The 26,837-nt window shown below is 43.6% G+C and overlaps 1 protein-coding gene across 7 annotated transcripts in view; it reads left to right on the top strand.

Annotated features, from left to right (window-relative positions):
* Positions 1-156: 156 nt before the first annotated feature.
* The window catches only part of LOC112223155 (clathrin coat assembly protein AP180), a 73,051-nt gene continuing 46,370 nt past the window's right edge, over positions 157-26,837 (top strand). For 6 of the 7 annotated variants that reach the window (XM_042304443.1, XM_042304440.1, XM_042304442.1 and 3 more), the window contains exon 1: positions 157-1,084. In XM_042304443.1, coding sequence (XP_042160377.1) covers positions 955-1,084 — 130 coding nt within the window. In that variant the 5' untranslated portion in view covers positions 157-954. The remainder of the gene's footprint in view (positions 1,085-26,837) is intronic. The other variant, XM_042304438.1, reaches the window with a different exon arrangement.

Here is a 26,837-nt window from a genome sequence, read left to right as displayed (position 1 = left end):
TTTAACCCTTTAAGAAATCGCCTCGCCATTGGGATGCAGCCCGCTGATGATATCGATGCTGCTACTAGCCTACTGGGTTCTTAAATGACGTGCCATCTGATTCAGACCAGGGGGAGGAGTGAGATAATAAATAAATAAATAAATAAATTAACAAACAAGGCAAATCCACCGAAACGCCACCATCCACCTCCTCAGTTTCAAGCATCGTTGGTGGTGAACGGTGGATCACTGGGAGGAAGAACGACACTGTTATTTAATGGCCCATAAATTGAGAGGCGAAATAGTTGGCTGAAAAACTGGGGTCCTTAGCGAGGAATATAGTCCTTCGCTGGAAGAGAGAAGGACGCGTTGTTGGTCGAGCATCATCCACAGCGAACCGTCATTTTATAAGGAGGAGACCATCCAAACCGTTACAGTAAGGACTTTAGAATAGAATAACCTACAAGTAATTGAACGGATATTTAATTGTAAAACATTTATTACTAATGTAGAATTATACAAATTAAACATTGCAAAAAATAAATACCCGTTTATAGACAATTACAACGAGAAGGTATCATAGAAAATAAATCGACCTCATCTCTCCCTTTGCCTTTTTGTATTGCATATTGAGGATAAATTGCACCTCTGTTAGCCTATTGGCCAATTTTATTTATCAAATCGAGTTCATATAGCATGGGCCAGGGCTGAGTAAGGCATAGGCTATCGGTAAATTGGACTCGAGAGGAAAGCACGACGCATTTGCCATTATCCATGTCAAGCATCCTTTTCAATTTGTCGTTTCATTCCCGATCTCAGAACATTTCCCCATATCTAGGCTGAGAGTATTTTTTTCCTATATCCACATCCCCAGTGGATTTTTAAGGGCAGTCTGGAATACCACGACTGGTTGTGCTTTGGGGGGGGGAACATTTTTGACGTTTGATTCGTGAGGTTTGACGCCACGGAGAGAAGATGTCGGGGCAGACGCTGACGGACCGCATTGCCGCGGCGCAATACAGCTTAACGGGATCGGAGGTTGCTCGAGCTGTTTGCAAAGCCACCACTCATGAGCAGACAGCACCCAAGAAAAAGCACCTGGAATGTAAGTATGGCCTCCCCTCCCCATTTCTACACACACCTAACAAGTACTGGTTCCCTGCCTGTGTTTGTGTGTGTGTGTGTGTGTTTCTGTGATTTAATAATATTATACCTATCAGTGGAGGCTGTTAAGGGGAGGACGCTCATAATGGAGCAAATGGAATGTCATCAAACTATGCGTTTCATGTATTTGATACTAGTCTACTCATTCCGCTCCAGCCATTACCACGAGCCCATCCTCCTCAATTAAGGTGCCATCAACCTATATTATATCAATATTATTACATCAATAGTAATGGTTCACCATCTTCATTTGCTTGTGTGAAATACATTTTTTCATCATGTAGACCTAAAACAAATGATGTTTTGCTTTAGCCAGACTATCCAGGCCCCTTGCCAGGCATCACCGATCAATAGTGATGCCTGCTGTGCTCATAAAAGGGGCAGTTAGACTGAAGTAGTCATCTCCGAGCCAGGACATTGAACAGAACAGAGCCATCAGCCGCCTACCTCCTGCATCCTTCCTTCCACCCTCATTTGAGAAATAAGTGATCTGATATGGTTGAAATGGTGGAAGCTATGGGATAGAACCATGAATTACACCTAGCCATTTTTGTTAGATCAGGGATTACCACAAAGAAGAAAGGAAGGAAGGAATGAAGGAAGGAAGGCAGGCTGTGTTTTTAAAGCATTGGATCAGGGCCTCTATCTGTCTGAATAATAGATTCCTGCACCAATGTTGCTAAATGCATAATGCAAAAGGTCAAAGGTCCTGTTGTCACTACTACTAACACAGGCTTGTACCTTAGGACCTGGCCAGTTTGAGGAGGTATAGGAGGTGGAGTGACACTGTCTGGCAGCTGTGTCTGGTATCAAATCCCCACTTTGTTAGATGGTGAGCAGATACAAGTTTTTTTTTCAGGTTTTGCCTTACAACGACAGGAAACCCGATGTGCTGAATTTACTTCTTAGTTTCAGAGTTGCATTTTACTAAATGTCTGAAACACCCAATATACAATGAGTGTACCAAACACTAGGAACATCTTCCTAATACTGAGTTGCACCTCCAACCTTTTGCCCTCAGAACAGCTTCAATTTGTCAGGGCATGGACTCTACAAAGCGTTGCACAGGGATACTGGCCCATGTTGACTCCAATTACTTCCCACAGTTGTGTCAAGTTGGCTGGATGTCCTTTGGGTGGTGGACCGTTCTTGATACACACAGGAAACTGTTGAGTGTGAAGCATCCGTCAGCATTGCAGTTTTTGACACAAACCGGTGCGCCCGGATCCTACTACCATATCCCGTTCAAAGGCGTTTAAATCTTTTGTCTTGCCCATTCACCCAATGGTGCACGATCCATGCTTCAATTGTCGCGAGGCTTATAAAATAATTATTTAACCTGTCTCCTCCCCTTCATCTACACTGATTGGGATCATATAGGGATCATATAGCTTTCACCTGGATTCATCTGGTCAGTCTATGTCATGGAACGAGCAGGTATTCTTAATGTTTTGTATACTAAGTGTATACCCCTGTATGCGATTATGTGTAAGCATTTGAAAGATTATACACTCCTACCTGAGAGAATCTTTGTCATGGGTGCCCATGTCAGGCACCAGATCAATTTAATCCAAAGGCCTCTGATTTGCATCAGGCCTACATTATCACTGATGGCAGGTGGCTTGTTTGCCTCACTTTCTCCCTAAGAACGATTGGTGATCATTCTGTGGCAATTAGGCCAAGAGAGTCTACTTGCCAGGGTGTTAGTCCAATACTGCGCCAGCTAGGTAACCTAAGGCTATAGTTTCTCCTTCTGTACATCATCAATATGAAAACCACGAGTGACCCTTGGCAAAACCTCACAGGGAAAAATCTATCTACCCAATCCACCCTCCTTGAGCCTGGGACTAAAGCATATTTATGTTCTCCCCTTAATCATGGGATTGGGGGATTGGAAAGCCCACCCCCGGCCAATCATGTGTCAGCAATCTTTTGACATCTTGGAAAGTGCAGACTCAGTGTCCTCTGCTCCTCATAGCCAGTCACTCTCGTTTAGTGCTCTGAGTATATGTAATGTCGCCCATTGACTAGCTCTAAGAGGCAATGCTCTCCACTCCAATACACAACAGGTTCACACACATATATATGCATGCACACACACACACACACACACACACACACACACACACACACACACACACACACACACACACACACACACACACACACACACACACACACACACACAAAATAGTACATATGGCAAATAGTCTCATAATTAAATCAAACATTGCTGTAGATATTACAAGTCTAATACAACTGCAATATAATCACAAGTATTCCCTTTTTAATGGGAGGGTAGGGGAGGGAAAGGGGGATGTTTATATGAGTTACAATCTGGGAGGGCTCTTGGAAAATGTCTTTTTTAAAAAAAAATTACGTTCTGTATTCTATGCCGATTATTGAATACTCATCTATTTACTTTGTATTTATTTTAAAATGGGATTGTACTCATTATTACTTTTGCAACAAAGTCTCTTCCAGATTTTTTAATGGTTAAGCTAACTGTGCTTTCTTGGAATTTACAGGGCATAAAAGAGAAAAAAAGCATACTAGTTGTTTTGATGTTATGAATAGGAAAGGAGTACATATTGCCATACTCCAGGAATCTCATATAATGAAGGATGATATAAGCACAATAGAAAACAACAACTTGAAGTTGGCTGCCTTTTCTTCTGTTAATAATAAAACAAAAGTGGTAATTGTTGTGTTTCGCCGTAATCTCAAGTTTCAATGATGAAGAAGGGAGGATTGCCTATGTGAAAGAAATATTTTCTGGCAAGTTTACAGTGCCAGTCAAAAGTTTGGACACACCTACTCATTCAAGGGTTTTTATTATTTTTTTTACTATTTTTACATTGTAGAATAATAGTGAAGACATCAACACTATGAAAAAACCCATATGGAATCATGTAGTAACCAAAAAAGTGATAAACAAACCTAAAAATATTTTAAATTTGAGATTCTTCAAAGTAGCACCCCTTTGCCTTGATGACAGCTTTGCATACTCTTGGCATACTCTCAACCAGCTTCATGAGGTAGTCACCTGGAATGCATTTCAATTAACAGGTGTGCCTTGTTAAAAGTTAATTTGTGGAATTTCTTTCCTTCGTAATGCGTTTGAACAAATCAGTTGTGTTGTGACAATGTAGGTATACAAAAGATATCCCTATTTGGTAAAAGACCAAGTCCATGTTATGGCAAGAACAGCTCAAAAAAGCAAAGAGAAATGACAGTCCTTCATTACTTTAAGACATGAAGGTCAGTCAATGTGGAATATTTCAAGAACTTTGAATGTTTCTTCAAGTGCTGTCGCAAAAACTATCAAGCACTCATGAGGATGGCCACAGGAAAGGAAGACCCACAGTTACCTCCACTGCGGCGGATAAGTTCATTAGAGTTAACTGCACCTCAGATTGCAGCCCAAATAAATGCTTCACAGAGTTCAAGCAACGGGCACATCTCAACATCAACTGTTCAGAGGAGGCTGTGTGAACCAGGCCTTCATGGTCGAATTGCTGCAAAGAAACTACTACTAAAGGACACAAATAAGAAGAAGTGACTTGTTTAGAGGGTGATGGAGTGCTGCATCAGATGACCTGGCCTCCACAATCACCCGACCTCAACCCAATTGAGATGGTTTGGGATGAGTTGGACCACAGAGTGACGGAAAAGCAGCCAAAAATTGCTCAGCATATGTGGGAACTCCTTCAAGACTGTTGGAAAAGCATTCCTCATGAAGCTGGTTGATAGAATGCCAAGAGTGTTCAAAGCTGTCATGAAGGCAAAGGGGTGCTACTTTGAAGAATGTAAAATATATTTTACATTTTTCAACACTTTTTTGGTTACAACATACGTGTTATTTCATAGTTTTGATGTCTTCACTATTATTCTTCCATGTAGAAAATAATAAAAATAAAGAAAATCCCTTGAATGAGTAGGTGTGTCCAAACTTTTGACTGGTACTGTATATATTTTTGTTTCTGCACATGCCCCCAATACTTACGATTATTAGTTTTTTTGTTTCTCTATCCAAAATTCTAACATCAGATTTCCATATGGTCTTAGGTGGTGACATGAATACAACCATAAACCCGACAATGTGTAAATCTTAACAAATCGGGTACTCAACCACTAGCCACTATAGCGTAGCAAAATATGGTTTCTGATGTTACACTGGTAGATATACAATATGGAGAGTGCATAATCCACACCTGAAAGAATATACTTTTTACTCTGCTAGGCACAGATCATTTTCAAGGATAGATTGATTCCATATTACTTTCATCACAGTTATTGCATCTAGTACAAAAGGTGGAAATTGTACACACTGTATGTCTATGTCTGATCATGACAGAAACTTATGCAAACCATAATTAGTGTTCCAAATTGTGCCACAAGTAATCTCACTCTCTTAAACAAATTGGATTTCTGTAGTCAATTCAGGTCTGATTTACATTAATTTATCCTCCTCAACAAAGAATTGGTGAATGATAATGAATTCCAGTGGGATGCCATTAAAGGGTTCATTAGAAACAATACAATAGCATTTGCTTCTGGTTTAAACAAGTCTCAACAGTCTCACTTTATCCTTGCTAACTCGTCCACAGCAGAATTTTTTTCCAGCCGAGAAGGAGAGAGAATTATTCATCATCAAATCGGAGTTAAATTCCTTACTCAGATTAAAGAGCAGAATTTCTCATTCATAAAGTCAGACAAACTGATTATGTGGCCGGTAATAGACCTAGCTTCCTCTTAGCTAGTAAATTACGCAATAATGATAGTCTTGATGACGTTGTTCCCATTCAGTCTGACGTGTTCTCTTTTTCACCATCAATCAATTTACAATTTAAAAATTGATATGAAAAAGATTACACTTCTGAAGTACAAAATACAGAAGAGAGCAAGAGACCCTTTTTCGAGGGCTTGAATCTAGCACAACTCTCCTCTGATGATTCACACTCTAAATGCACCTACAGTATAATGCTCATTGAACTGCATGATGCATTGAAAGACATGAACTGAGGTAAATCCCCTGGATGGGATGGCATCCCACCGGAATTCTATTTAACCTTTTGGTCTCAACTTGGCTTGATATGATTAGAAATGATACAAACATCTATTCAAATGTGCTTTTTAAATAGAGAGGTTAATAGTGCAATTATCTCTCTGTTACATAAAAAAGGTAAAGACCCAACTCTCTATTCAAGTCATAGGCCTCTCTCCCTCATTAACAGTGACGTGAAATTGTACGAAAAGGTTCTAGCCAAACGTCTTGAAACCATTTACCCAAACGAGTTAATCCTGATCAAACAGGTTTTTATCAAACATAGATTGTCTGACGCCAGTCTGAGACGTCTCATATGTATAATGCACATTACTCCTAATATACCATCCCCCTGTGCAGTCAGGCCTTTGTCCTTCTCTGGTATTCTATGTAAAGAATGGTATTTGGCTAAATATTTATAAATATGTATCGTAACCCCATTGCGATGGTCTTGTTGTGCAACCAATGCTCCTCACAGTTCGACATCAAACGGGGAACTCTTCAAGGCTGTCCAGCGTCTAGTCACCTATTTTCCCCATCACTGGAGCCTTTAGCTAAAACAATAGATCAATCCCAAGATTTAGAGCAAATATCATTTGAGGACACGGACCACCAAATCTTATTATATGCAGATGACATACAGTGCATTCGGAAAGTATTCAGACCCTTTGACTTTTTCGACACTTTGTTACATTACAGCCTTATTCTAAAATTGATTAAATTGTATTTTTTCCTCATCAATCTACACACAATACCCCATAATTGTAATGATGGGGCGGTGAGTCGGAAGCAGGTGCAGGTGAAACGTTTTAATAAAACAACAAAACCAAGTACATGACACTAACATACACAAGAACAATACCAACTGGTGAGTGAACCTGGGAGAGTGACATATAAAGGGGAGGAAATTATGAAGATAATGGAGTCCAGGTGTGAATCATAATGATTCACAGTTGCGCGTAATGATGAGTGCCAGCTGTGCATAATGATGAATCCCAGGACCAGTGGTTAGTACACTGGCGACGTCGTACACCGGAGGGGATGAGAGGAGCAGACGTGACAATAATGACAAAGCAAAAACAGGGTTTACATTTTTGGGTCAAAAAACTAAAAATATCACATTTACGTAAGCATTTAAACCCTTTACTCAGTACTTTGTTGAAGTCCCTTTGGATGTGATTACAGCCTTGAGTCTTCTTGCATATGACGCTACAAGCTTGGCACACCCGTATTTGGGGAGTTTCTCCCATTCTTCTCTGAAGATCCTCTCAAGCTCTGTCAGGTTGGATGGGGAGCTTCGCTGCACATCTATTTTCAGGTCTATCCAGAGATGTTAGATCGTGTTCAAGTCCGGGCTCTGGCTGGGCCACTCAATGACATTCAGAGACTTATCCGGAAGTCTTGGCTGTGTGCTTAGGGTCATTGTCCTGTTGGAAGGTGAACCCTTGCCCGAGTCTGAAGTCCTGAGCCCTCTGGAGCAGGTTTTCATCAAGGATCTCTCTGTACTTTGCTCTGTTCATCTTTCCCTCGATCCTGACTATTCTTCCAGTCCCTGCCACTGAAAAACATCCTCACAGCATGATGCTGCCACCACCATACTTCACCGTAGGGATGGTGCCAGGTTTCCTCCAGACGTGACGCTTGGCATTCAGGCCAAATAGTTCGATCTTGGTTTCATCAGACCAGAGAATCTTATTTCTCATGGTCTGAGAGTCCTTTAGGTGCCTTTTGGTAATCTCCAAGTGGGCTGTCATGTGCTCTTTTACTGAGGAGTGGCTTTTGTCTGGCCACTCTACCATAAATACCTGATTGGTGGAGTGCTGCAGAGATGGTTGTTTTTCTGGAAGGTTCTCTCATCTCTACAGAGTAACTACAATGGGGGAAAACAAGTATTTGACACACTGCCGATTTTGCAGGTTTTCCTACTTACAAAGCATGTAGAGGTCTGTAATTTTTATCATAGGTACACTTCAACTGTGAGAGACGGAATCTAAAACAAAAATCCAGAAAATCACATTGTATGATTTTTAAGTAATTCATTTGCATTTTATTGCATGACATAAGTATTTGATCACCTACCAACCAGTAAGAATTACGGCTCTCACAGACCTGTTAGTTTTTCTTTAAGAAACCCTCTTGACACATTTGATCAAGATAAATGTCTTTCTTGGTTGGAAATTGAGAAAAATATAGTGTCACCATTCACACTGAGAGATACTATTCTCTTCCTCATCTCCTAAATTGTGCCGTACTCAGTTAGGACCAATCATCTCCCACACAATATAGACCTGGCAACAAATCGAAGAACTGGGTAATTGGAAAGTCCAATGGCATACCCAAACACCAATATTTAGAAATAGCTCCCTACCTTTGGGAGGGAAAACTATTATTTTTAAACAACGGTCTGAACAAACAACTCATACATTTTCAGACATAATGAATGATGAAGGTGTATTATTCTTTCATGACCTAAAAAAAACATGTTTAATTTGGTGTGTCATTTTTTTTTTTACATTTGCATTTAAGAACTGCTATGTGCACTTATGAACACCATTCCATCCACTCACTGAGTTTTGGAACCTACATGCACATGATGTGGGACTGCCCCAGTATGAAGACCTTTTGGTCCCAGGTCGCCAAGTCTGTGTCGAGCATAGTTGGTGCTGCCTTTTCCCCATCTCTCCAGTATTTTATTGTTGAAGGTGACTCTTCACTGACTTTCACAGTACCCCAGAAACGAGTATGGTTGTCTGGACTGACTGCGGCAAAAATGACCAGATGTTAATGACCAGATGCAAGCCTCCACATAACCTCAGCATAACGCAATGGCTACAAAACTTCCTTGATGATTTTTCACTGCAGCTCTCCATAGCTCGTGTGAACAGCGCCAAGGAAACAACATTAGATAGTAGTCAAAAATGTAGAATTGTTTGAATTTATCATTTGTATTTTGAATGTCAGTATAGAATATTGATGGATACAGGCTGATTCTATTCATGTATGCCTTGGTCCCACAAACAATTTTTCAAACATAAGATGAGCTACCCATTATGTTTTGTTTTATGCATAGATATGTCCACAATATGAGCTCATGGGGAAGAGAGAGGGAGGGGGGTGAGGGGGAGGGAGCGAGGGGGAATAGAAAATGGTGACACCTACTAAGAAGGGGGAGGGGCGGGGGAGATGGGACAGACAGACTTTTAAAAATTATTTTTCATTTTTTTATATATGTACTTTTTTTTATATTATTGCAGGTCTGTGATCTGAACCCCTCACAAAAACATTATTAGATCTAACAACATTATGAATTTAATAACTTTTGCATCCAGCACATTTTCCTCTCAGACTTCAATAATTGAGAGAAAAAAAGGAAATATACAAGAAGTATGTTTTTGAGCAAAATGGGGATCCTACTGTTTTATTATTCATTTCTAACTAGTTGTGATGCTGTCCTTCCAAGTCTTGTTCATCAAGGCTTCCCCATCGGCTAGAGGAGGACTGGAAATTGTTATTCATTCAGAACATGTTCTTGCCTGATTGAGGTACACCGAAGCACACTTAATGTTGTTATCCATGTGTTATCTTGTGGTAAGGAATAGTTTGTCTGGATATAAGAGTGGTGCCATCTAAAAAGCTGAAAGGTCTCTCGTGTCTTTTTCATTTGAAGACTCTGTGTCCCCGGTATGTTTCTATGGTGATTTCGTGAGTGTGATATCGTCAAACACCAGGCCTGTAAGCTTTCCATGCTGACCCATAAGCGGGAATCATCCTTACCTCACCCACATTCATTCTCTCCCAGTAGAGAGTGAAATTATGCAGTGCTAGTAGTGTGCTGCAGTGAGGAGAGAGAGAGAGAGCCTCCAACCTCTCTCAGGTGTCCAACCCTCACTGGACAAGGGATTTCACTAGACATAATACAGCAGTAGTGTAATAGGACACCAGTGTAGTAGCTGAACTAGATCACTTGGGTCATGTTCAGTAGGGCACTCTGTAGCAAAACATTTTGTAAAGCAATATTTTGCATTTAAAATCTCCCTATTTCAAAAATGTTTCTCTCTTGAGAACATGACTCAGATCAGAAATGGGTCTTCCTCCTGCCAGACAACACAGTAGACTGTAATGGTCCGTTTATCAGTCAGGATTCCCCAGACCACACCTTCACACCTAGAAGATGGTGTAGCTTCACACCACAGCTTACATCGAAAGCCCTGAAAAGAGTAAGATGTCAGGTCAGCTCTCATCTTAGCAGGGGATTGGAGACACCTGTGTGAAAGATCCATGCGTTAATTATTTTAGAATTGTGATCATTACAGCTGAACAGCAAGGAGGTGCTTTAACATCTTTCAACACTCTTGATGGGGGCTCGACAGGGCCCGCTTGTGTCTTCAGTGCAGGCTCCAGCAATCTCAGAGCTGTTACACTGCTTATGTGTGAATGCTAAGTACGTTCTCCTGCCAAGTTCTCGTTGTGTGGAAGGGGATAGAGAACACAACTGTATAGGGACGCTATGGATTAAGAAGCCCAGCTTTGTGTGTCTATGCCACTCATGGCCCCCAGCTGCCTGGGCACAAGTCTTGGGAAACGTTTAACCTCTTCATGACTCTCACATCAACTTATTATTGTGGCCATGTTGGGATTCTGGCTTCTACCGTGCTTTTTGGTCCCTATGGTCAGAAAAACGGATTGTTTTCATACTGACTTCAAAGGTTAAGACCCCAGTAAGATGAGAAGAACAGCCTTAGCCTGAGCCCAGAGGGAGGTAGTGCACTGGCAGGATTTGGATAATAGCCAAATTAGATGGTTCAGAAGGAAGAGACCTGCTACCCTGCTGCTCATAAGGACCACCATCTTTATCCAATGCAATTTAAACAATATGGCTTCCATCCTCTTGCCCTGCTACAACAGCTGTTTGAGTGTAAATGAGTCATGATCAGGGCTGTGGACACACACGCATGCACGTACACACACACCAAAACACATACATAACAACACATATATATTCTATCATGACATCCGACAGGCATTTGCAGCAGAATACCCATCTCTCTCTGTGTGTGTGTGTGTGTGTGTGGTGTAAATTATCACCAGCACTGTTAATTATCACCTGCACTGCCTAAATCTAAATCAACTGTCATTCCAATTAACAGGTTTTATGTAGTAGTAGGGGTTGGAGGGCACAGGGGAGGAGGTGAGAGGTGGCAGCAGATATGTAACCCACCACCTGGATTTGGTCCCATTTTGCAAAATTGGAAATTGTGTTTTTTACATTGGATAAAATTAGTCAGAGATAGAAAATAGTATATCGTACACTGCAGTTGAGGAACAATGGGAAAGTTATTCTGCTTTGAAAGTTAATAAACTTGTAATGCCACTATTGAGAAAATGCCCTTAAATATTTTGGTACACCTACTGTTTTGGTACACCTACTGGAGAGTAGTGTACTAAGGTAGTGTACTAAACAACCAGATATTTGAAGACTAAAAGTAGTAGCAAAAAAGTAATAGTACAAATACATTTAATCTAGTCCTTGGCCTATATCCTAATCTAACTTTGGTGCAGGTCATCAAATCAAATCAAATTTATTTATATAGCCCTTCGTACATCAGCTGATATCTCAAAGTGCTGTACAGAAACCCAGCCTAAAACCCCAAACAGCAAGCAATGCAGGTGTAGAAGCACGGTGGCTAGGAAAAACTCCCTAGAAAGGGCAAAACCTAGGAAGAAACCTAGAGAGGAACCAGGCTATGTGGGGATGTTCAGTCCTCTTCTGGCTGTGCCGGGTGGAGATTATAACAGAACATGGCCAAGATGTTCAAATGTTCATAAATGACCAGTATGGTCAAATAATAATAATTACAGGCAGAACAGGCCAGGTGGACTGGGGACAGCAAGGAGTCATCATGCCAGGTAGTCCTGAGGCATGGTCCTAGGGCTCAGGTCCTCTGAGAGAGAGAAAGAAAGAGAGAAAGAGAGAATTAGAGGGAGCATACTTAAATTCACACAGGACACCGGATAGGACAGGAGAAGTACTCCAGATATAACAAACTGACCCTAGCCCCCCGACACAAACTACTGCAGCATAAATACTGGAGGCTGAGACAGGAGGGGTCAAGAAACACTGTGGCCCCATCCGATGATACCCCCGGACAGGGCCAAACAGGAAGGATATAACCCCACCCACTTTGCCAAAGCACAGCCCCCACACCACTAGAGGGATATCTTCAACCACCAACTTACCATCCTGAGACAAGGCCGAGTATAGCCCACAAACATCTCCGCCACGGCACAACCCAAGGGGGGGCGCCAACCCAGACAGGAAGATCACATCAGTGACTCAACCCACTCAAGTGACGCACCCCTCCTAGGCACGGCATGAAAGAGCACCAGTAAGCCATTGACTCAGCCTCTGTAATAGGGTTAGAGGCAGAGAATCCCAGTGGAAAGAGGGGAACTGGCCAGGCAGAGACAGCAAGGGCAGTTCGTTGCTCCAGAGCCTTTCCGTTCACCTTCACACTCCTGGGCCAGACTACACTCAATCATATGACCCACTGAAGAGATGAGTCTTCAGTAAAGACTTAAAGGTTGAGACCAAGTTTGCGTCTCTCACATGGGTAGGCAGACCATTCCATAAAAATGGAGCTCTATAGGAGAAAGCCCTGCCTCCAGCTGTTTGCTTAGAAATTCTAGGGACAATTAGGAGGCCTGCGTCTTGTGACTGTAGCGTACGTGTAGGTATGTACGGCAGGACCAAATCAGAGAGATAGGTAGGAGCAAGCCCATGTAATGCTTTGTAGGTTAGCAGTAAAACCTTGAAATCAGCCCTTGCCTTGACAGGAAGCCAGTGTAGGGAGGCTAGCACTGGAGTAATATGATCACATTTTTTGGTTCTATTCAGGATTCTAGCAGCCGTATTTAGACGACTGTACAACCATTAAGATTAATTGTCAGATTCAGCAGAAGATCTCTTTGTTTCTTGGGACCTAGAACAAGCATCTCTGTTTTGTCCGAGTTTAAAAGTAGAAAGTCCGCAGCCATCCACTTCCTTATGTCTGAAACACAGGCATCCAGAGAGGGCCATTTTGGGTCTTCACCATGTTTCATTTAAATGTACAGCTGTGTGTCATCCACATAGCAGTGAAAGTTAACATTATGTTTTGAATTACATCCCCAAGAGGTAAAATATATAGTGAAAACAATAGTGGTCCTAAAACAGAACCTTGAGGAACACCGAAATTTACAGTTCATTTGTCAGAGGACAACCCATTCACAGAGACAAACTGATATCTTTCCGACAGATAAGATCTAAACCAGGCCAGAACTTGTCCGTGTAGACCAATTTGGGTTTCCAATCTCTCCAAAAGAATGTGGTGATCGATGGTATCAAAAGCAGCACTAAGGTCTAGGAGCACAAGGACAGATGCAGAGCCTCGGTCTGATGCCATTAAAAGGTCATTTACCACCTTCATAAGTGCAGTCTCAGTGCTATGATGGGGTCTAAAACCAGACTGAGAAGCGTTTTGTATACATTGTTTGTCTTCAGGAAGGCAGTGAGTTGCTGTGCAACAGCTTTTTCTAACATTTTTGAGAGGAATGGGAGATTCGATATAGGCCGATAGTTTTAAAAATGTTTTATGGGTCAAGGTATGGCTTTTTCAAGAGATGCTTTATTACTGCCACTTTTAGTAAGTTTGGAACACACCCATCTGGTGGATAGGAGGGCCAAGCACAGGAAACATCTCTTTCAGTAGTTGGAATAGGTCCAGTATGCAGCTTGAAGGTTTAGAGGCCATGACTATTTTCATTAATGTGTCAAGAGATATAATATTTAAAAACTTCAGAGTCTCCCTTGATCCTAGGTCCTTGCAGCGTTGTGCAGTGTCAAGACAACTGAGCTTTGGATAAAAACGTTGTTCTTATTCTCCTCAATTAAGTTGGAAAAATAGGATGATCGAGCAGCAGTGAGGGCTCTTCGATACTGCATGGTACTGTCTTTCCAAACTAATCCTAAGACTTCCAGTTTGGTGTAGCACCATTTCCGTTCCAATTTCCGTTTCAGGGCTCAGGTATTTTCTGTATTCCAGGGAGCTAGTTTCTTATGACAAATGTTTTTCATTTTTAGGGGTGAGACTGCATCTAGGGTATTACGCAAGGTTAAATTCAGTTCCTCAGTTAGGTGGTTAACCGATTTTTGTACTCTTGACATTCTTGGGTAGCTTGGAGGGAGTCTGGAAGGGTATCTAGGAATATTTGGGGTGTCCGAGAATTTATAGCACAGCTTTTGATGATCCTTGGTTGGGGTCTGAGCAGATTATTTGTTTTTCGATTGCAGATGTAATAAAATGGTGGTTTGATAGTCCAGGATTATGAGGAAAAACATTAAGATCCACAATATTTATTCCATGGGACAAAACTAGATCCAGAGTATGACTGTGGCAGTGAGTAGGTCCGTAGACATGTTGGACAAAACCCACTGAGTCGATGATGGCTCCGAAAGCCTTTTGGAGTAGGTATGTGGACTTTTCCATGTGAATATTAAAGTCACCAACATGTTTTATATTATCTGCCATGACTACAAGGTCTGATAGGAATTCAGGGAACTCAGTGAGGAATGCTGTATACGGCCCAGGAGGCCAGTAAACAGTAGCTATAAAAAGTGATTGAGTAAGCTACATAGATTTCATGACTAGAAGCTCAAACGAAGAAAATAGTCGTTTTTTTTAATTGAAATTTGCTATTGTAAATGTTAGCAACACCACCTTTGCAGGATGCATGGGGGATATGGTCACCAGTGTAACCAAGAGGAGAGGCCTCATTTAACACAGTAAATTCATCAGGCTTAAGCCATGTTTCAGTCAGGCCAATCACATCAAGATTATGATCAGTGATTTGTTAATTGACTATAACTGCCTTGGAAGTGAGGGATCTAACATTAAGTAGCCCTATTTTGAGATGTGAGATATCACAATCTCTTTCAATAATGACAGGAATAGAGGAGGTCTTTATTCCAGTGAGATTGCTAGAGCGAACAGCTCCATGTTTAGCTCATTGTGGAGCTAGAGGAGTTAGAGCCCTGTCTATGTTCATAGATAAGATGAGAGATCCCTCCAGCTAAGATGGAGTCCATCACTCCTCAGCAGGCCAAGCTTGGTCCTGTTTGTGGGTGAGTCCTAGAAGAGGGCCAGTTATCTCCAAATTCTATCTTTTGGGAGGGGCAGAAAACAGTTTTCGACCAGCGATTGAGTTGTGAGACTCTGCTGTAGAGCTCATCACTCCCCCTAAGTGGGAGGGGGCCAGAGACAATTACTCAATGCCGACATATCTTTCTAGCTGATTTACAGGCTTACACTGTGTTGCACTTGGTGATCTCTGAATATTTCATCCTAACATCGTTGGTGCCGACGTGGATAACAATAACTCTGCAGTCTCTACACTCGCCAGTGTTAGCCTGAGCCAGCACCATCTTCAGATTAGTCTTAACGTCAGGGCAGCTATGTTGAAAGCAGTAGCAACACTTTAGCAGTTCTTCATGATATCTTTCAAATAAAGCCTTGATAAAAAGTGTTATCTACACATCCTGAGCAGCTCATGTTATAGACAGAAGCATGCTACATGGCAGACTAATCCGAACTCTCGGCATGTCCAGCCCATCCATTATCTCAGCCAATAATGTCTAGCTGGAAGGTTCCTTTATTTGTCCGTCTCTAAACCAACTAGGCTCGTTATTTAACTATTTTATTTGTATTTACAGATGGCATACAAGTTTGATATTAAGGCAATGTTCCATATTGATAAAAATGTTTTATCCTCAAATATCTCTCCTGTGAAATAATGACGTGCGACATACGCCTATCTTCTTGAAACGGGTCACATACCATATAAACAATGTGTTCCTCCCTGTCCCTTATTCAGTACAATCTAGGTCCTGTGTAGGGTCCTGAGTTTTTCCTGACCATGTGATCCAACCAGGACAAACTCCCTTGACTGTAGTTACAGTGTCAAGAAAAAAATATGTGAACCCTTTAGAATTACCTGTATTTCTGCATAAATTGGTCATAAAATGTGATTTGATCTTCTTCTAAGTTCCAACAATAGACAAACACAGTGTGCTTAACAAATAGCACACAAACAAATATATGCGTTATCATGTCTTTATTGAACACACCATTTAAACATTCACAGTGCAGGTTGGAGAAAGTATGTGAACCCTTCGATTTAATAACTGGTTGACCCTCCTTTGGCAGCAATAACCTCAACCAAACATTTTCTGTAGTTGCAGATCATACCTGCACAACGGTCAGGATATGTTTTGGACCATTCCTCAATACAAAGCTGTTTCAGCTCAGCAATATTCTTGGGATGTCTGGTGTGAACCGCTCTCTTGAGGTCATGCCACAGCATCTCAATCGGGTTGAGGTCAGGACTCTGACTGGGCCACTCCAGAAGGCGGATTTTCTTCTGTTGAAGCCATTCTGTTGTTGATTTACATCTGTGTTTTAGGTCGTCCTGTCCTGTTGCATTACCCAACTTCTGTTAAGCTTCAATAGATAGCCTTACATTCTCCTGCTAAATCTCTTGATAAACTTGGGAATTCATTATTTACGTCGATGATAGCATGCAGCAAAGCATCACCAAAACATAATGTTCCCTCCACCATACTTTACAGTTGGGATGAGGTTTTGATGTGTGCTGTGCCTCTTTTTCTCCACACATGGTGTTGTGTGTTACTTCCAAACAACTCAACTGTAGTTTAATCTGTCCACAGAATATTTTGCCAGTAGCGCTGTGGAACATCCAGGTGCTCAGGTGCTTCAGTGTTTTACGTATCGTAGACTTGTCAACAGAGATGTTATGTGTCAGAGATTTCTGTAAGTCTTTAGCTGACATTCTAGGATTCTTTTTAACCTCAATGGGCATTCTGCGCTGTGCTCTTGCAGTCATCTTTGCAAGACGGCCACTCCTAGGGAGAGTAGCAACAGTGCTGAACTTTCTCCATTGATAGACAATTTGTCTTACCGTGGACTGATGAACATCAAGGCTTTTAGAGATACTTTTGTAACCTTTTCCAGCTTTAGGCAAGTCAACAACTCTTAATCTTAGGTCTTCTGAGATCTCTTTTGTTCGAGGCATGGTTCACATCAGGCAATGCTTCTTGTAAATCGCAAACTCAAATTTTGTCTGTATTTTTTATAGGGCAGGGCAGTTCGAACCAACATCTCCAATCCCATCTCATTGATTCGACTCCAAGTTAGCTGACTCCTGACTCTAATGAGCTTTTGGAGAAATCAATAGCCTAGGGGTTCACATACTTTTTTCCAACCTACACTACAAATGTTTAAATGCTGTATTCCATATAGACAAGAAAAATACAATACTTTGTGTGAAATTAGTTTAAGCACACTGTGTTGGTCTATTGTTGTGACTTAGATGAAGATCAGATCCAATTGTATAACCAATTTATGCAGAAATCCAGGTAATTCCAAATGGTTCACGTACTTGTTCTTGCCTCTGTATGTGTAAGGAGCTGTATTTGTCACGGCTTTCTTCTGTTGAAGGAGAGGTGGACCAAAACGCAGCGTGGCTATTGTGATACATCTTTAATGAAGATGATAAATGAATAATATACAAAACAAGAAATGTGAAAAACTGAAAACAGCCCTATCTGGTGTAACAAACACAAAGACAGGAACAATCACCCACAAAACCCAACACCAAACAGGCTACCTAAATATGGTTCCCAATCAGAGACAATGACTAACACCTGCCTCTGATTGAGAACCATATCAGGCCAAACACAGAAACAGACAAACTAGACACACAACATAGAATGCCCACTCAGATCACACCCTGACCATACAAAACACAGAAACATACAAAGCAAACTATGGTCAGGGTGTGACAGTATTTATGTAGCACGTTGCTCCTGCATTGTAAGTCCTATCAATTCATTCATGGAGAGTGAAGATCTCTTTCAGAATAGATTGAGAGAAAACATGCATCTGTAGCGGCAGAGGGAGAGTTAAAAAGAGACAAGGTGGAGCAAGGAGAGACTAGATTGAGCAAGCTCACTTTGTGAGATGTATAGAGTGTTAGTATAGTGAGAAGAAATACGAGGGAGTGGTAGGGCTAAGTGGTGCAGCTACGCCCCCCAACTTCCTTGTGCTCTTTCCATTTTTCTCCATCTTCTCCTTGCTGCTTTGTTAGGCGCTCCCACCCCATCCTTACCCCACCCCTATTCATTCTCTCCCAGTAGAGAACCGGGAAATTAGTGTGCTGCAGTAAAAAGGGGATAGAAGAGGCATAGCGAGAGAAAGAGGAATATACAATTGAGATCTTCCTTTAATACTGTGATAAAATGACATGCCCCCTCTAGTCAAACTATTGTGCTATATCTACAGCTGCACCACTCGTGCTCCCGAGTGGCGCAACGGTCTAAGGCACTAGAGGTGTTGCTACAGACCCTGGTTTGATTCCAGGCGGCATCACAACAGGTCATGATTGGGAGTCCCATAGGGAAATGTACAATTGGCCCATTGTCGTTAGGGTTGGCTGGGGTAGGCCATCATTGTAAATAAGACTTAACTGACTTGCCTAGTCAAATAAAAAATACTAACACTGGTCACGCTATTGACCTGGTTTTATGGATATTAAGTCCTCTTATTGAAGGGGAACAGTGGGTTAACTGCCTTTTGCTCAGGGGGAGAACGACAGATTTTTACCTTGTCATTTCGGGGATTCGATCCAGCAACCTTTCGGTTATGTCTGGGGTGTAGCTCATAGCGATGCTCTAGGAGCTCTGTGGTTAGTTTATGCTCAGACTAGTCACATATTCAGTGCCTTGCAAAAGTATTCATCCCTGTCACGATCGTCGTCAAGGAAATGACCTGACCAAGGTGCAGCGTGGTAAGCGTACATTATTTTATTTGAAATGTCGCCAACAAAACAATAAACAACAAAGCGAACGTGAAGCTCTGTAAGGCTATACATGCCACTAACAAAGACAACCCACAAATAAGAAAAGGAAAAAAGGCTGCCTAAGTATGATTCCCAATCCGAGACAACGATAGACAGCTGTCCCTGATTGAGAATGATACCCGGCCAAAAACAAAGAACCAGAAAGCATAGACTTTCCCACCCGAGTCACACCTGGCCAAACAAACATACCCCCCCAAAGGTGCGGACTCCGGCCACAAACCTGACACTATAGGGGAGGGTCCGGGTGGGCATCTATCTTGGTGATGGCTCCGGTGCCCGACGCAGACCCCGCTCCACCTCTGGCTCCCCCCACTTTGGTGGCGCCTCTGGTGCGGGGACCCTCGTTGCTGACCCCGGACTGGGGACCCTCGCCGCAGGTCCTGGACTGGGTTCCCTCGCCACAGGCCCCAGACTGGGGACCCTCGCTGCAGGCCCCGGACTGGCCCGTGGAACAGGCCCCGGACTGGGCCGTGGAGCAAGCACAGGACTAGGGACCCTCGCTGCAGGCCCCGGACTGGGGACCCTCTCTGCAGGCCCCGGACTGGGGACCCTCGCTGCAGGCCCCGGACTGGCCCATGGAGCAGGCACAGGACTGGGGACCCTCGCTGCAGGCCCCGGACTGGGGACCTTCGCTGCAGGCCCCGGACTGGGGACCCTCGTTGCAGGCCCTGGACTGGGGACCCTCGCTGCAGGCCCCGGACTGGGAACCCTCGCTGCAGGCCCCGGACTGGGAACACTCGCTGCAGGCACCGGACTGGGGACCCTCTCTGCAGGCCCCGGACTGGGGACCTTCGCTGCAAGCCCCGGACTGGGGACCCTCGTTGCAGGCCCTGGACTGGGGACCCTCGCTGCAGGCCCCGGACTGGGAACCCTCGCTGCAGGCCCCGGACTGGGAACACTCGCTGCAGGCACCGGACTGGGGACCCTCTCTGCAGGCCCCGGACTGGAGACCCTTTCTGCAGGCCCCGGACTGGCCCGTGGAGCAGGCACAGGACTCACCAGGCTGGGGAGACATACTGGAGGCCTGGTTCTTGGAGCAGGCACATGACTCACCAGGCTGGGGAGACATACTGGAGGCCTGGTTCTTGGGGCAGGCACAGTACTTACCAGGCTGGGGATACATACTGGAGGCCTGGTCCGTGGAGCAGGCACAGGTCGAACCGGGCTGTGGGGGAGCACTGGAGATCTGGTGCTTAAAGCTGGCACCACTCATCCTGGCTGAATGCCCACTTTGGCCCGGCACGTGCGGAGCACAGGCACAGGACGCATTGGGCTGTGATAGTGCACCGGAGACACTGTGTGCAGAGCCGGCGCAGGATACCCTGGGCCGAAGAGGCGCACCGGAGACCAGGAGCAGCTGTGACCAGGATCTCCTCCCACATCCAGGATCCCTTTCCTTCCAGAATGTCTTCCTATGTCCACTCTGTCTGCTCCTCCTGGTCACGTCGCTTGGTCCGTTTGTGGTGGGTTGTTCTGTCACGATCAAGGAAGGTCAAGGAAATTACCTGACCAAGGTGCAGCGTGGTAAGTGTACATTCTTTTATTTTAAATGTCGCCAACAAAACAATAAACAACAAAACGAACGTGAAGCTCTGTAAGGCTATACATGCCACTAACAAAGACAACAACCCACAAATGAGAAAAGGAAAAAAGGCTAGCTGAATATGATTCCCAATCAGAGACAAAGATAGACAGCTGTCTCTGATTGAGATTCATACCCGGCCAAAAACAAAGAACCAGAAAGCATAGACTTTCCCACCCGAGTCACACCCTGATCAAACAAACATAGAGAATAAAAGGATCTCTACGGTCAGGGCGTGACAATCCCCATTGGTATTTTTCCTATTTTGTTGTATTCCAACCTGTAATTTAAATGGATTTCAATTTGGATTTCATGTAATGGACATACACAAAATAGTCCAAATTGGTGAAGTGAAATGAAAAAAAAAGACTTGTTTCAAAAAATTCCCCAAAATAATAAACGGAAAAGTGGTGCGTCCATATGTATTCACCCCCTTTGCTATGAAGACCCTAAATAAGATCTGGTGCAACCAATTATCTTCAGAAGTCACACAATTAGTTAAATAAAGTCCACTTGTTTGCAGTCTAAGTGTCACATGATCTCAGTATAAATACACCTGTTCCCGAAAGGCCCCAGAGTCTGCAACACCACTAAGCAAGGGGCACCGCCAGGCAAGTGGCACCATGAGGACCAAGGAGCTCTCCAAACAGGCCAGGGACAAAGTTGTGGAGAAGTACATATCAGGGTTGGGTTATAATAAAATATCTGGAACTTTGAACATCCAACGGAGCACCATTAAATCCATTATTAAAAAATTGAAAGAATATGGCACCACATCAAACCTGCCAAGAGAGAGCTGCCCACCAAAACTAATGAACTAGGCAAGGAGGGCATTAATCAGAGAGGCAACAAAGAGGCCAAAGATAACCCTGAATGAGCTGCATATGTTTTGGGAGACTCCCAAAACATATGGAAAAAGGTACTCTGGTCAGATGAGACTAAAATTGAGCTTTTTGGCCATCAAGGAAAACGCTATGTCTGGCGCAAACTCAATACCTCTCATCACCCCGAGAACACCATCCCCACAGTGAAACATGGTGGTGACAGCATCATGCTGTGGGGATGTTTTTCATCCGCAGGGACTGGGAAACAGGTCAGAATTGAAGGAATGATTAACTTCTTCGATATAGGGGGTGCTCTTTTAATTTTTGGATGATAAACATTCCCGTTTTAAACAAGATATTTTGTCACAAAAAGATGCTCGACTATGCATATAATTGACAGCATTGGAAAGAAAACACTCTGACGTTTCCAAAACGGCAAAGATATTGTCTGTGAGTGCCACAGAACTGATGTTACAGGCAAAACCCAGAACCCATAAAAAATCCAATCAGGAAGTGCCGCATTTTTTGAAACTGCCTCATTCCAATGACTCCTTATATGGCTGTGGAGGAGCTAGGAGTCAGCTTACGTTTTTCACGTTTTCCCCAAGGTGTCTGCAGCATTGTGACGTATTTGTAGGCATATCATTGGAAGATTGACCATAAGAGACTACATCTACCAGGTGGTCGCTTGGTGTCCTCCGTCGCAATTATTGCGTAATCTCCAGCTGCAGTATTTTTCCATTTGCCTTTGATGAGAAACCGACTGCCAGGAATGATTTTTCATCGAATAGAATTGTGAAAAACACCTTGAGGATTGATTCTAAACAACGTTTGCCATGTTTCTGTCGATATTATGGAGCTAATTTGGAAAAAAGTTTGGCGTTGTGTTGACTGCATTTTCGTTTTTTTTTCTTAGCCAAATGTGATGAACAAAACTGAGCTATTTCTCTTACACAAATAATATTTTGGGAAAAAATGAACATTTACTATCTAACTGAGAGTCTCGTCATTGAAAACATCCGAAGTTCTTCAAAGGTAAATGATTTTATTTGAATGCTTTTCTTGTTTTTGTGAAAATGTTGCCTGCTGTATGCTAGACTTAATGCTATGCTAGGCTATCAATACTCTTACACAAATGCTTGTGTAGCTTTGGTTAAAGCATATTTTGAAAATCTGAGATGACAGTGTTGTTAACAAAAGGCTAAGCTTGTGTTTCAATATATTTATTTCATTTAATTTGCGATTTTCATAAATAGGAAACGTTGCGTTATGGTAATGAGCTTGAGGCTATGATTACGCTCCCGGATACGGGATTGCTCGACGCTAGAGGTTAATGGCGCTAAATACTGGGAAATTCTTGAGGGAAGCCTGTTTCAGTCTTCCAGAGATTTGAGACTGGGACGGAGATTCACCTTCCAGCAGAACAATGACCATAATTATACTGCTAAAGCAACACTTGAGTGGTTTAAGGAGAAACATTTAAATATCTTGGAATGGCCTAGTCAAAGCCCAGACCTCAATCCAATTGAGAACCTGTGGTATTACTTAAAGATTGCTGTACATCAACGGAACACATCCATCTTGAAGGAGCTGGAGCAGTTTTGCCTTGAAAAATTGTCAAAAATCCCAGTGGCTAGATATGCCAAGCTTATTGAGACATACCCCAAGAGACTTGCAGCTGTAATTGCTGCAAAAGGTGGCTCGACAAAGTATTGAGTTAGGGTGGGTGAATAGTCATGCACGCTCAAGTTTTCAGTTTTTTGCATAATCAAAGTGGCAGGCATGTTGTGTAAATCAAATGATACAAACCCCCCCCCCCAAATAAATTTTAATTCCAGGATGTAAGGCAACAAAATAGGAAAAATTCCAACGGGGGTGAATACTTTCACAAGCCACTGTACGTATTCTCAGTCATTCTGAAATCCCATTGAAACATGATCTACTGCTCTACCACACATATAGACCAGTAGGCCTATGACAAATAGTTGTTTTGCTGCTTCTGTGACTGATCAGCGCTCAAACCCAGGATGTCTCCATGCCACAAGACTGTGTTAGCCTGCTGAGCTAAAAACTGTATTAGCCTGCTGAGCTAAAAACTGTATTAGCCTGCTGAGCTAAAAACTGTATTAGCCTGCTGAGCTAAAAACTGTATTAGTCTGCTGAGCTAAATACTATGTTTGCCCGCTGAGCTAAATACTATGTTTGCCCGCTGAGCTAAAGACTGTGTTAGCTTGCTCCGCTAAAAATTGTTAGGCCGCTGAGCTGAGCTAAAGACTGTGTCAGCCTGCTGAGCTAAAGACTGTGTTAGCCTGCTAAAGAACTGTGTTAGCCCGCTAAGCTAAAAGACGTTACAATTTTCTCTCCTGTATGAGGGCACAGCTCCTAGCCAACATCCAGGTGGGCCTCCCTTTCCTAACCTGCACACAGCAGTGATGGGTGGGCTGTGTCTCACTGTCTGTCTCGACACAAGCAGGGCTTCAATAATGCAGGGACGCTTGTGTTTCCTGTTTATTCACCCTGCAGCCTCACCACTTTGCTCCCTGGGGCACTGCTACAAGCACCCAGGAGGGAACCCGGGACAGGGCAGCCCCATGGGGATGGAGAAGGGGGAGGAAGAGACAGGACTGATTTAGACTCCCCCCGGGAGTGAAGGGATAGTAGGGCATGTAGGAAGTGGGAGTAGACAGAGTGTTGGGTGCTTAGGGAGAGAGAGTAGGCTGAGTGTAGGGTGCTTAGGGAGAGAGAGTAGACTGAGTGTAGGGTGCTTAGGGAGAGAGAGTAGACTGAGTGTAGGGTGCTTAGGGAGAGAGAGTAGACTGAGTGTAGGGTGCTTAGGGAGAGAGAGTAGACTGAGTGTAGGGTGCTTAGGGAGAGAGAGTAGACTGAGTGTAGGGTGCTTAGGGAGAGAGAGTAGGCTGAGTGTAGGGTGCTTAGGGAGAGAGAGTAGGCTGAGTGTAGGGTGCTTAGGGAGAGAGAGTAGACTGAGTGTAGGGTGCTTAGGGAGAGAGAGTAGACTGAGTGTAGGGTGCTTAGGGAGAGAGAGTAGACTGAGTGTAGGGTGCTTAGGGAGAGAGAGTAGACTGAGTGTAGGGTGCTTAGGGAGAGAGAGTAGGCTGAGTGTAGGGTGCTTAGGGAGAGAGAGTAGACTGAGTGTAGGGTGCTTAGGGAGAGAGAGTAGACTGAGTGTAGGGTGCTTAGGGAGAGAGAGTAGGCTGAGTGTAGGGTGCTTAGGGGAGAGAGAGTAGGCTGAGTGTAGGGTGCTTAGGGAGAGAGAGTAGACTGAGTGTAGGGTGCTTAGGGAGAGAGAGTAGGCTGAGTGTAGGGTGCTTAGGGAGAGAGAGTAGGCTGAGTGTAGGGTGCTTAGGGAGAGAGAGTAGACTGAGTGCAGGGTGCTTAGGGAGAGAGAGTAGGCTGAGTGCAGGGTGCTTAGGGAGAGAGAGTAGGCTGAGTGTAGGGTGCTTAGGGAGAGAGAGTAGGCTGAGTGTAGGGTGCTTAGGGAGAGAGAGTAGGCTGAGTGTAGGGTGCTTAGGGAGAGAGAGTTAGACTGAGTGTAGGGTGCTTGGGAGAGAGAGTAGACTGAGTGTAGGGTGCTTAGGGAGAGAGAGTAGACTGAGTGTAGGGTGCTTAGGGAGAGAGAGTAGACTGAGTGTAGGGTGCTTAGGGAGAGAGAGTAGGCTGAGTGTAGGGTGCTTAGGGAGAGAGAGTAGACTGAGTGCAGGGTGCTTAGGGAGTGAGAGTAGGCTGAGTGCAGGGTGCTTAGGGAAATGTAGACTGAGTGTAGGGTGCTTAGGGGATGAGAGTAGACTGAGTGTAGGGTGCTTAGGGAGAGAGAGTAGGCTGAGTGTAGGGTGCTTAGGGAGAGATCTAGACTGAGTGTAGGGTGCTTCTGGGAATTAGACTGTGTAGGGTGCTTAGGGAGAGAGAGTAGACTGAGTGTAGGGTGCTTAGGGGGAGAGAGAGTAGACTGAGTGTAGGGTGCTTAGGGAGAGAGAGTAGGCTGAGTGTAGGGTGCTTAGGAGAACAGTAGACTGAGTGCAGGGTGCTTAGGGAGAGAGAGTAGGCTGAGTGCAGGGTGCTTAGGGAGAACAGGACTGAGTGTAAAGGGTGCTTAGGGGTTTGATTAGACTGAGTGTAGGGTGCTTAGGGAGAGAGAGTAGGCTGAGTGTAGGGTGCTTAGGGAGAGGGAGTAGGCTGAGTGTAGGGTGCTTGAAATCCTTAGGCTGAGTGTAGGGTGCTTAGGGAGATTGATTGAGTTAGACTGAGTGCAGGGTGCTTAGGGAGAGAGAGTAGGCTGAGTGCAGGGTGCTTAGGGAGAGGTGTTAGGCTGAATGTATGGTCACTATGGTGCTTAGGGACTGAGGGTAGGGTAAGTGTCGGATAGTAGGATGTACAGGGAGCGAAAGAATGGAAATTGCGAATGAGATAAAGTATGTGATTCACAGTGGTACACACAAGGGATTAAAGTCAGAGTGCTCTGGAAGTGACAGTAACATTTATTCCTCAAATGTGTCTCTTTCCCCAATGTCCCTCTCCTCTCGCTGTCTGCTCTGGATTATGCTGGTTCTCTCTTGGCTGATATGCTTGCAATCATCTTGTCAGTGGGGTTTCTGGATAATTTGACCTGTTCTTGCTCGGGGATGAGGTCTATAAATAACATGGGCCTTTCATGGTCCGTTCATGTGCAGTGAAACATGATCTTAGGGTGCATGCCAGATACTAGAGCACTCACAGAAACAGGACCTTTTAAATGGTTTGCTTTAATGGTTTGATTTGCTGGTGTATCTGACACCAGTCAATATGGACATACTGAAGAGAGGGCACAGCATATATTGAAATCCTTATTTTCGAATCTATTTGTATCGCCCAATTGATTGCATGTTATACACTTGGTGATACACTTTGTCATGCACTGTATGTGGAATGGGGTAAATTGGGACGTGAGATATCAGGTAAACGTGTGATTCTGTGTAGTCTGGCACTACTATGTTATGTCTATAACTGTTGCAGTGAAAATATACCTGTAACATGTTCTGCAAAAGTATTTTACTGCAACCTTATGAGAGATTTCTAGTTGCCAAGGAAACAGTCTTGGCTCATCCCCATTTGCACTCTAAACCCGTTTATAAATAAAGACTCAATACATTTCCTGTGTGAGTTAGTGTGCACATGCATGTGTGGTATATTGGTGTGTGTGCATGTGCTTATGTGTGTGACTTTGTGTGTCCCTTTTGTGTCCTGTGGCACCAGTATCACTTTCAGCTATTGATGA

The sequence above is a fragment of the Oncorhynchus tshawytscha genome, linkage group LG23, assembly GCF_018296145.1.
Source record: "Oncorhynchus tshawytscha isolate Ot180627B linkage group LG23, Otsh_v2.0, whole genome shotgun sequence".
Lineage (NCBI taxonomy): Eukaryota > Metazoa > Chordata > Actinopteri > Salmoniformes > Salmonidae > Oncorhynchus > Oncorhynchus tshawytscha.
This window is presented reverse-complemented; position numbering and strand designations above follow the sequence as displayed.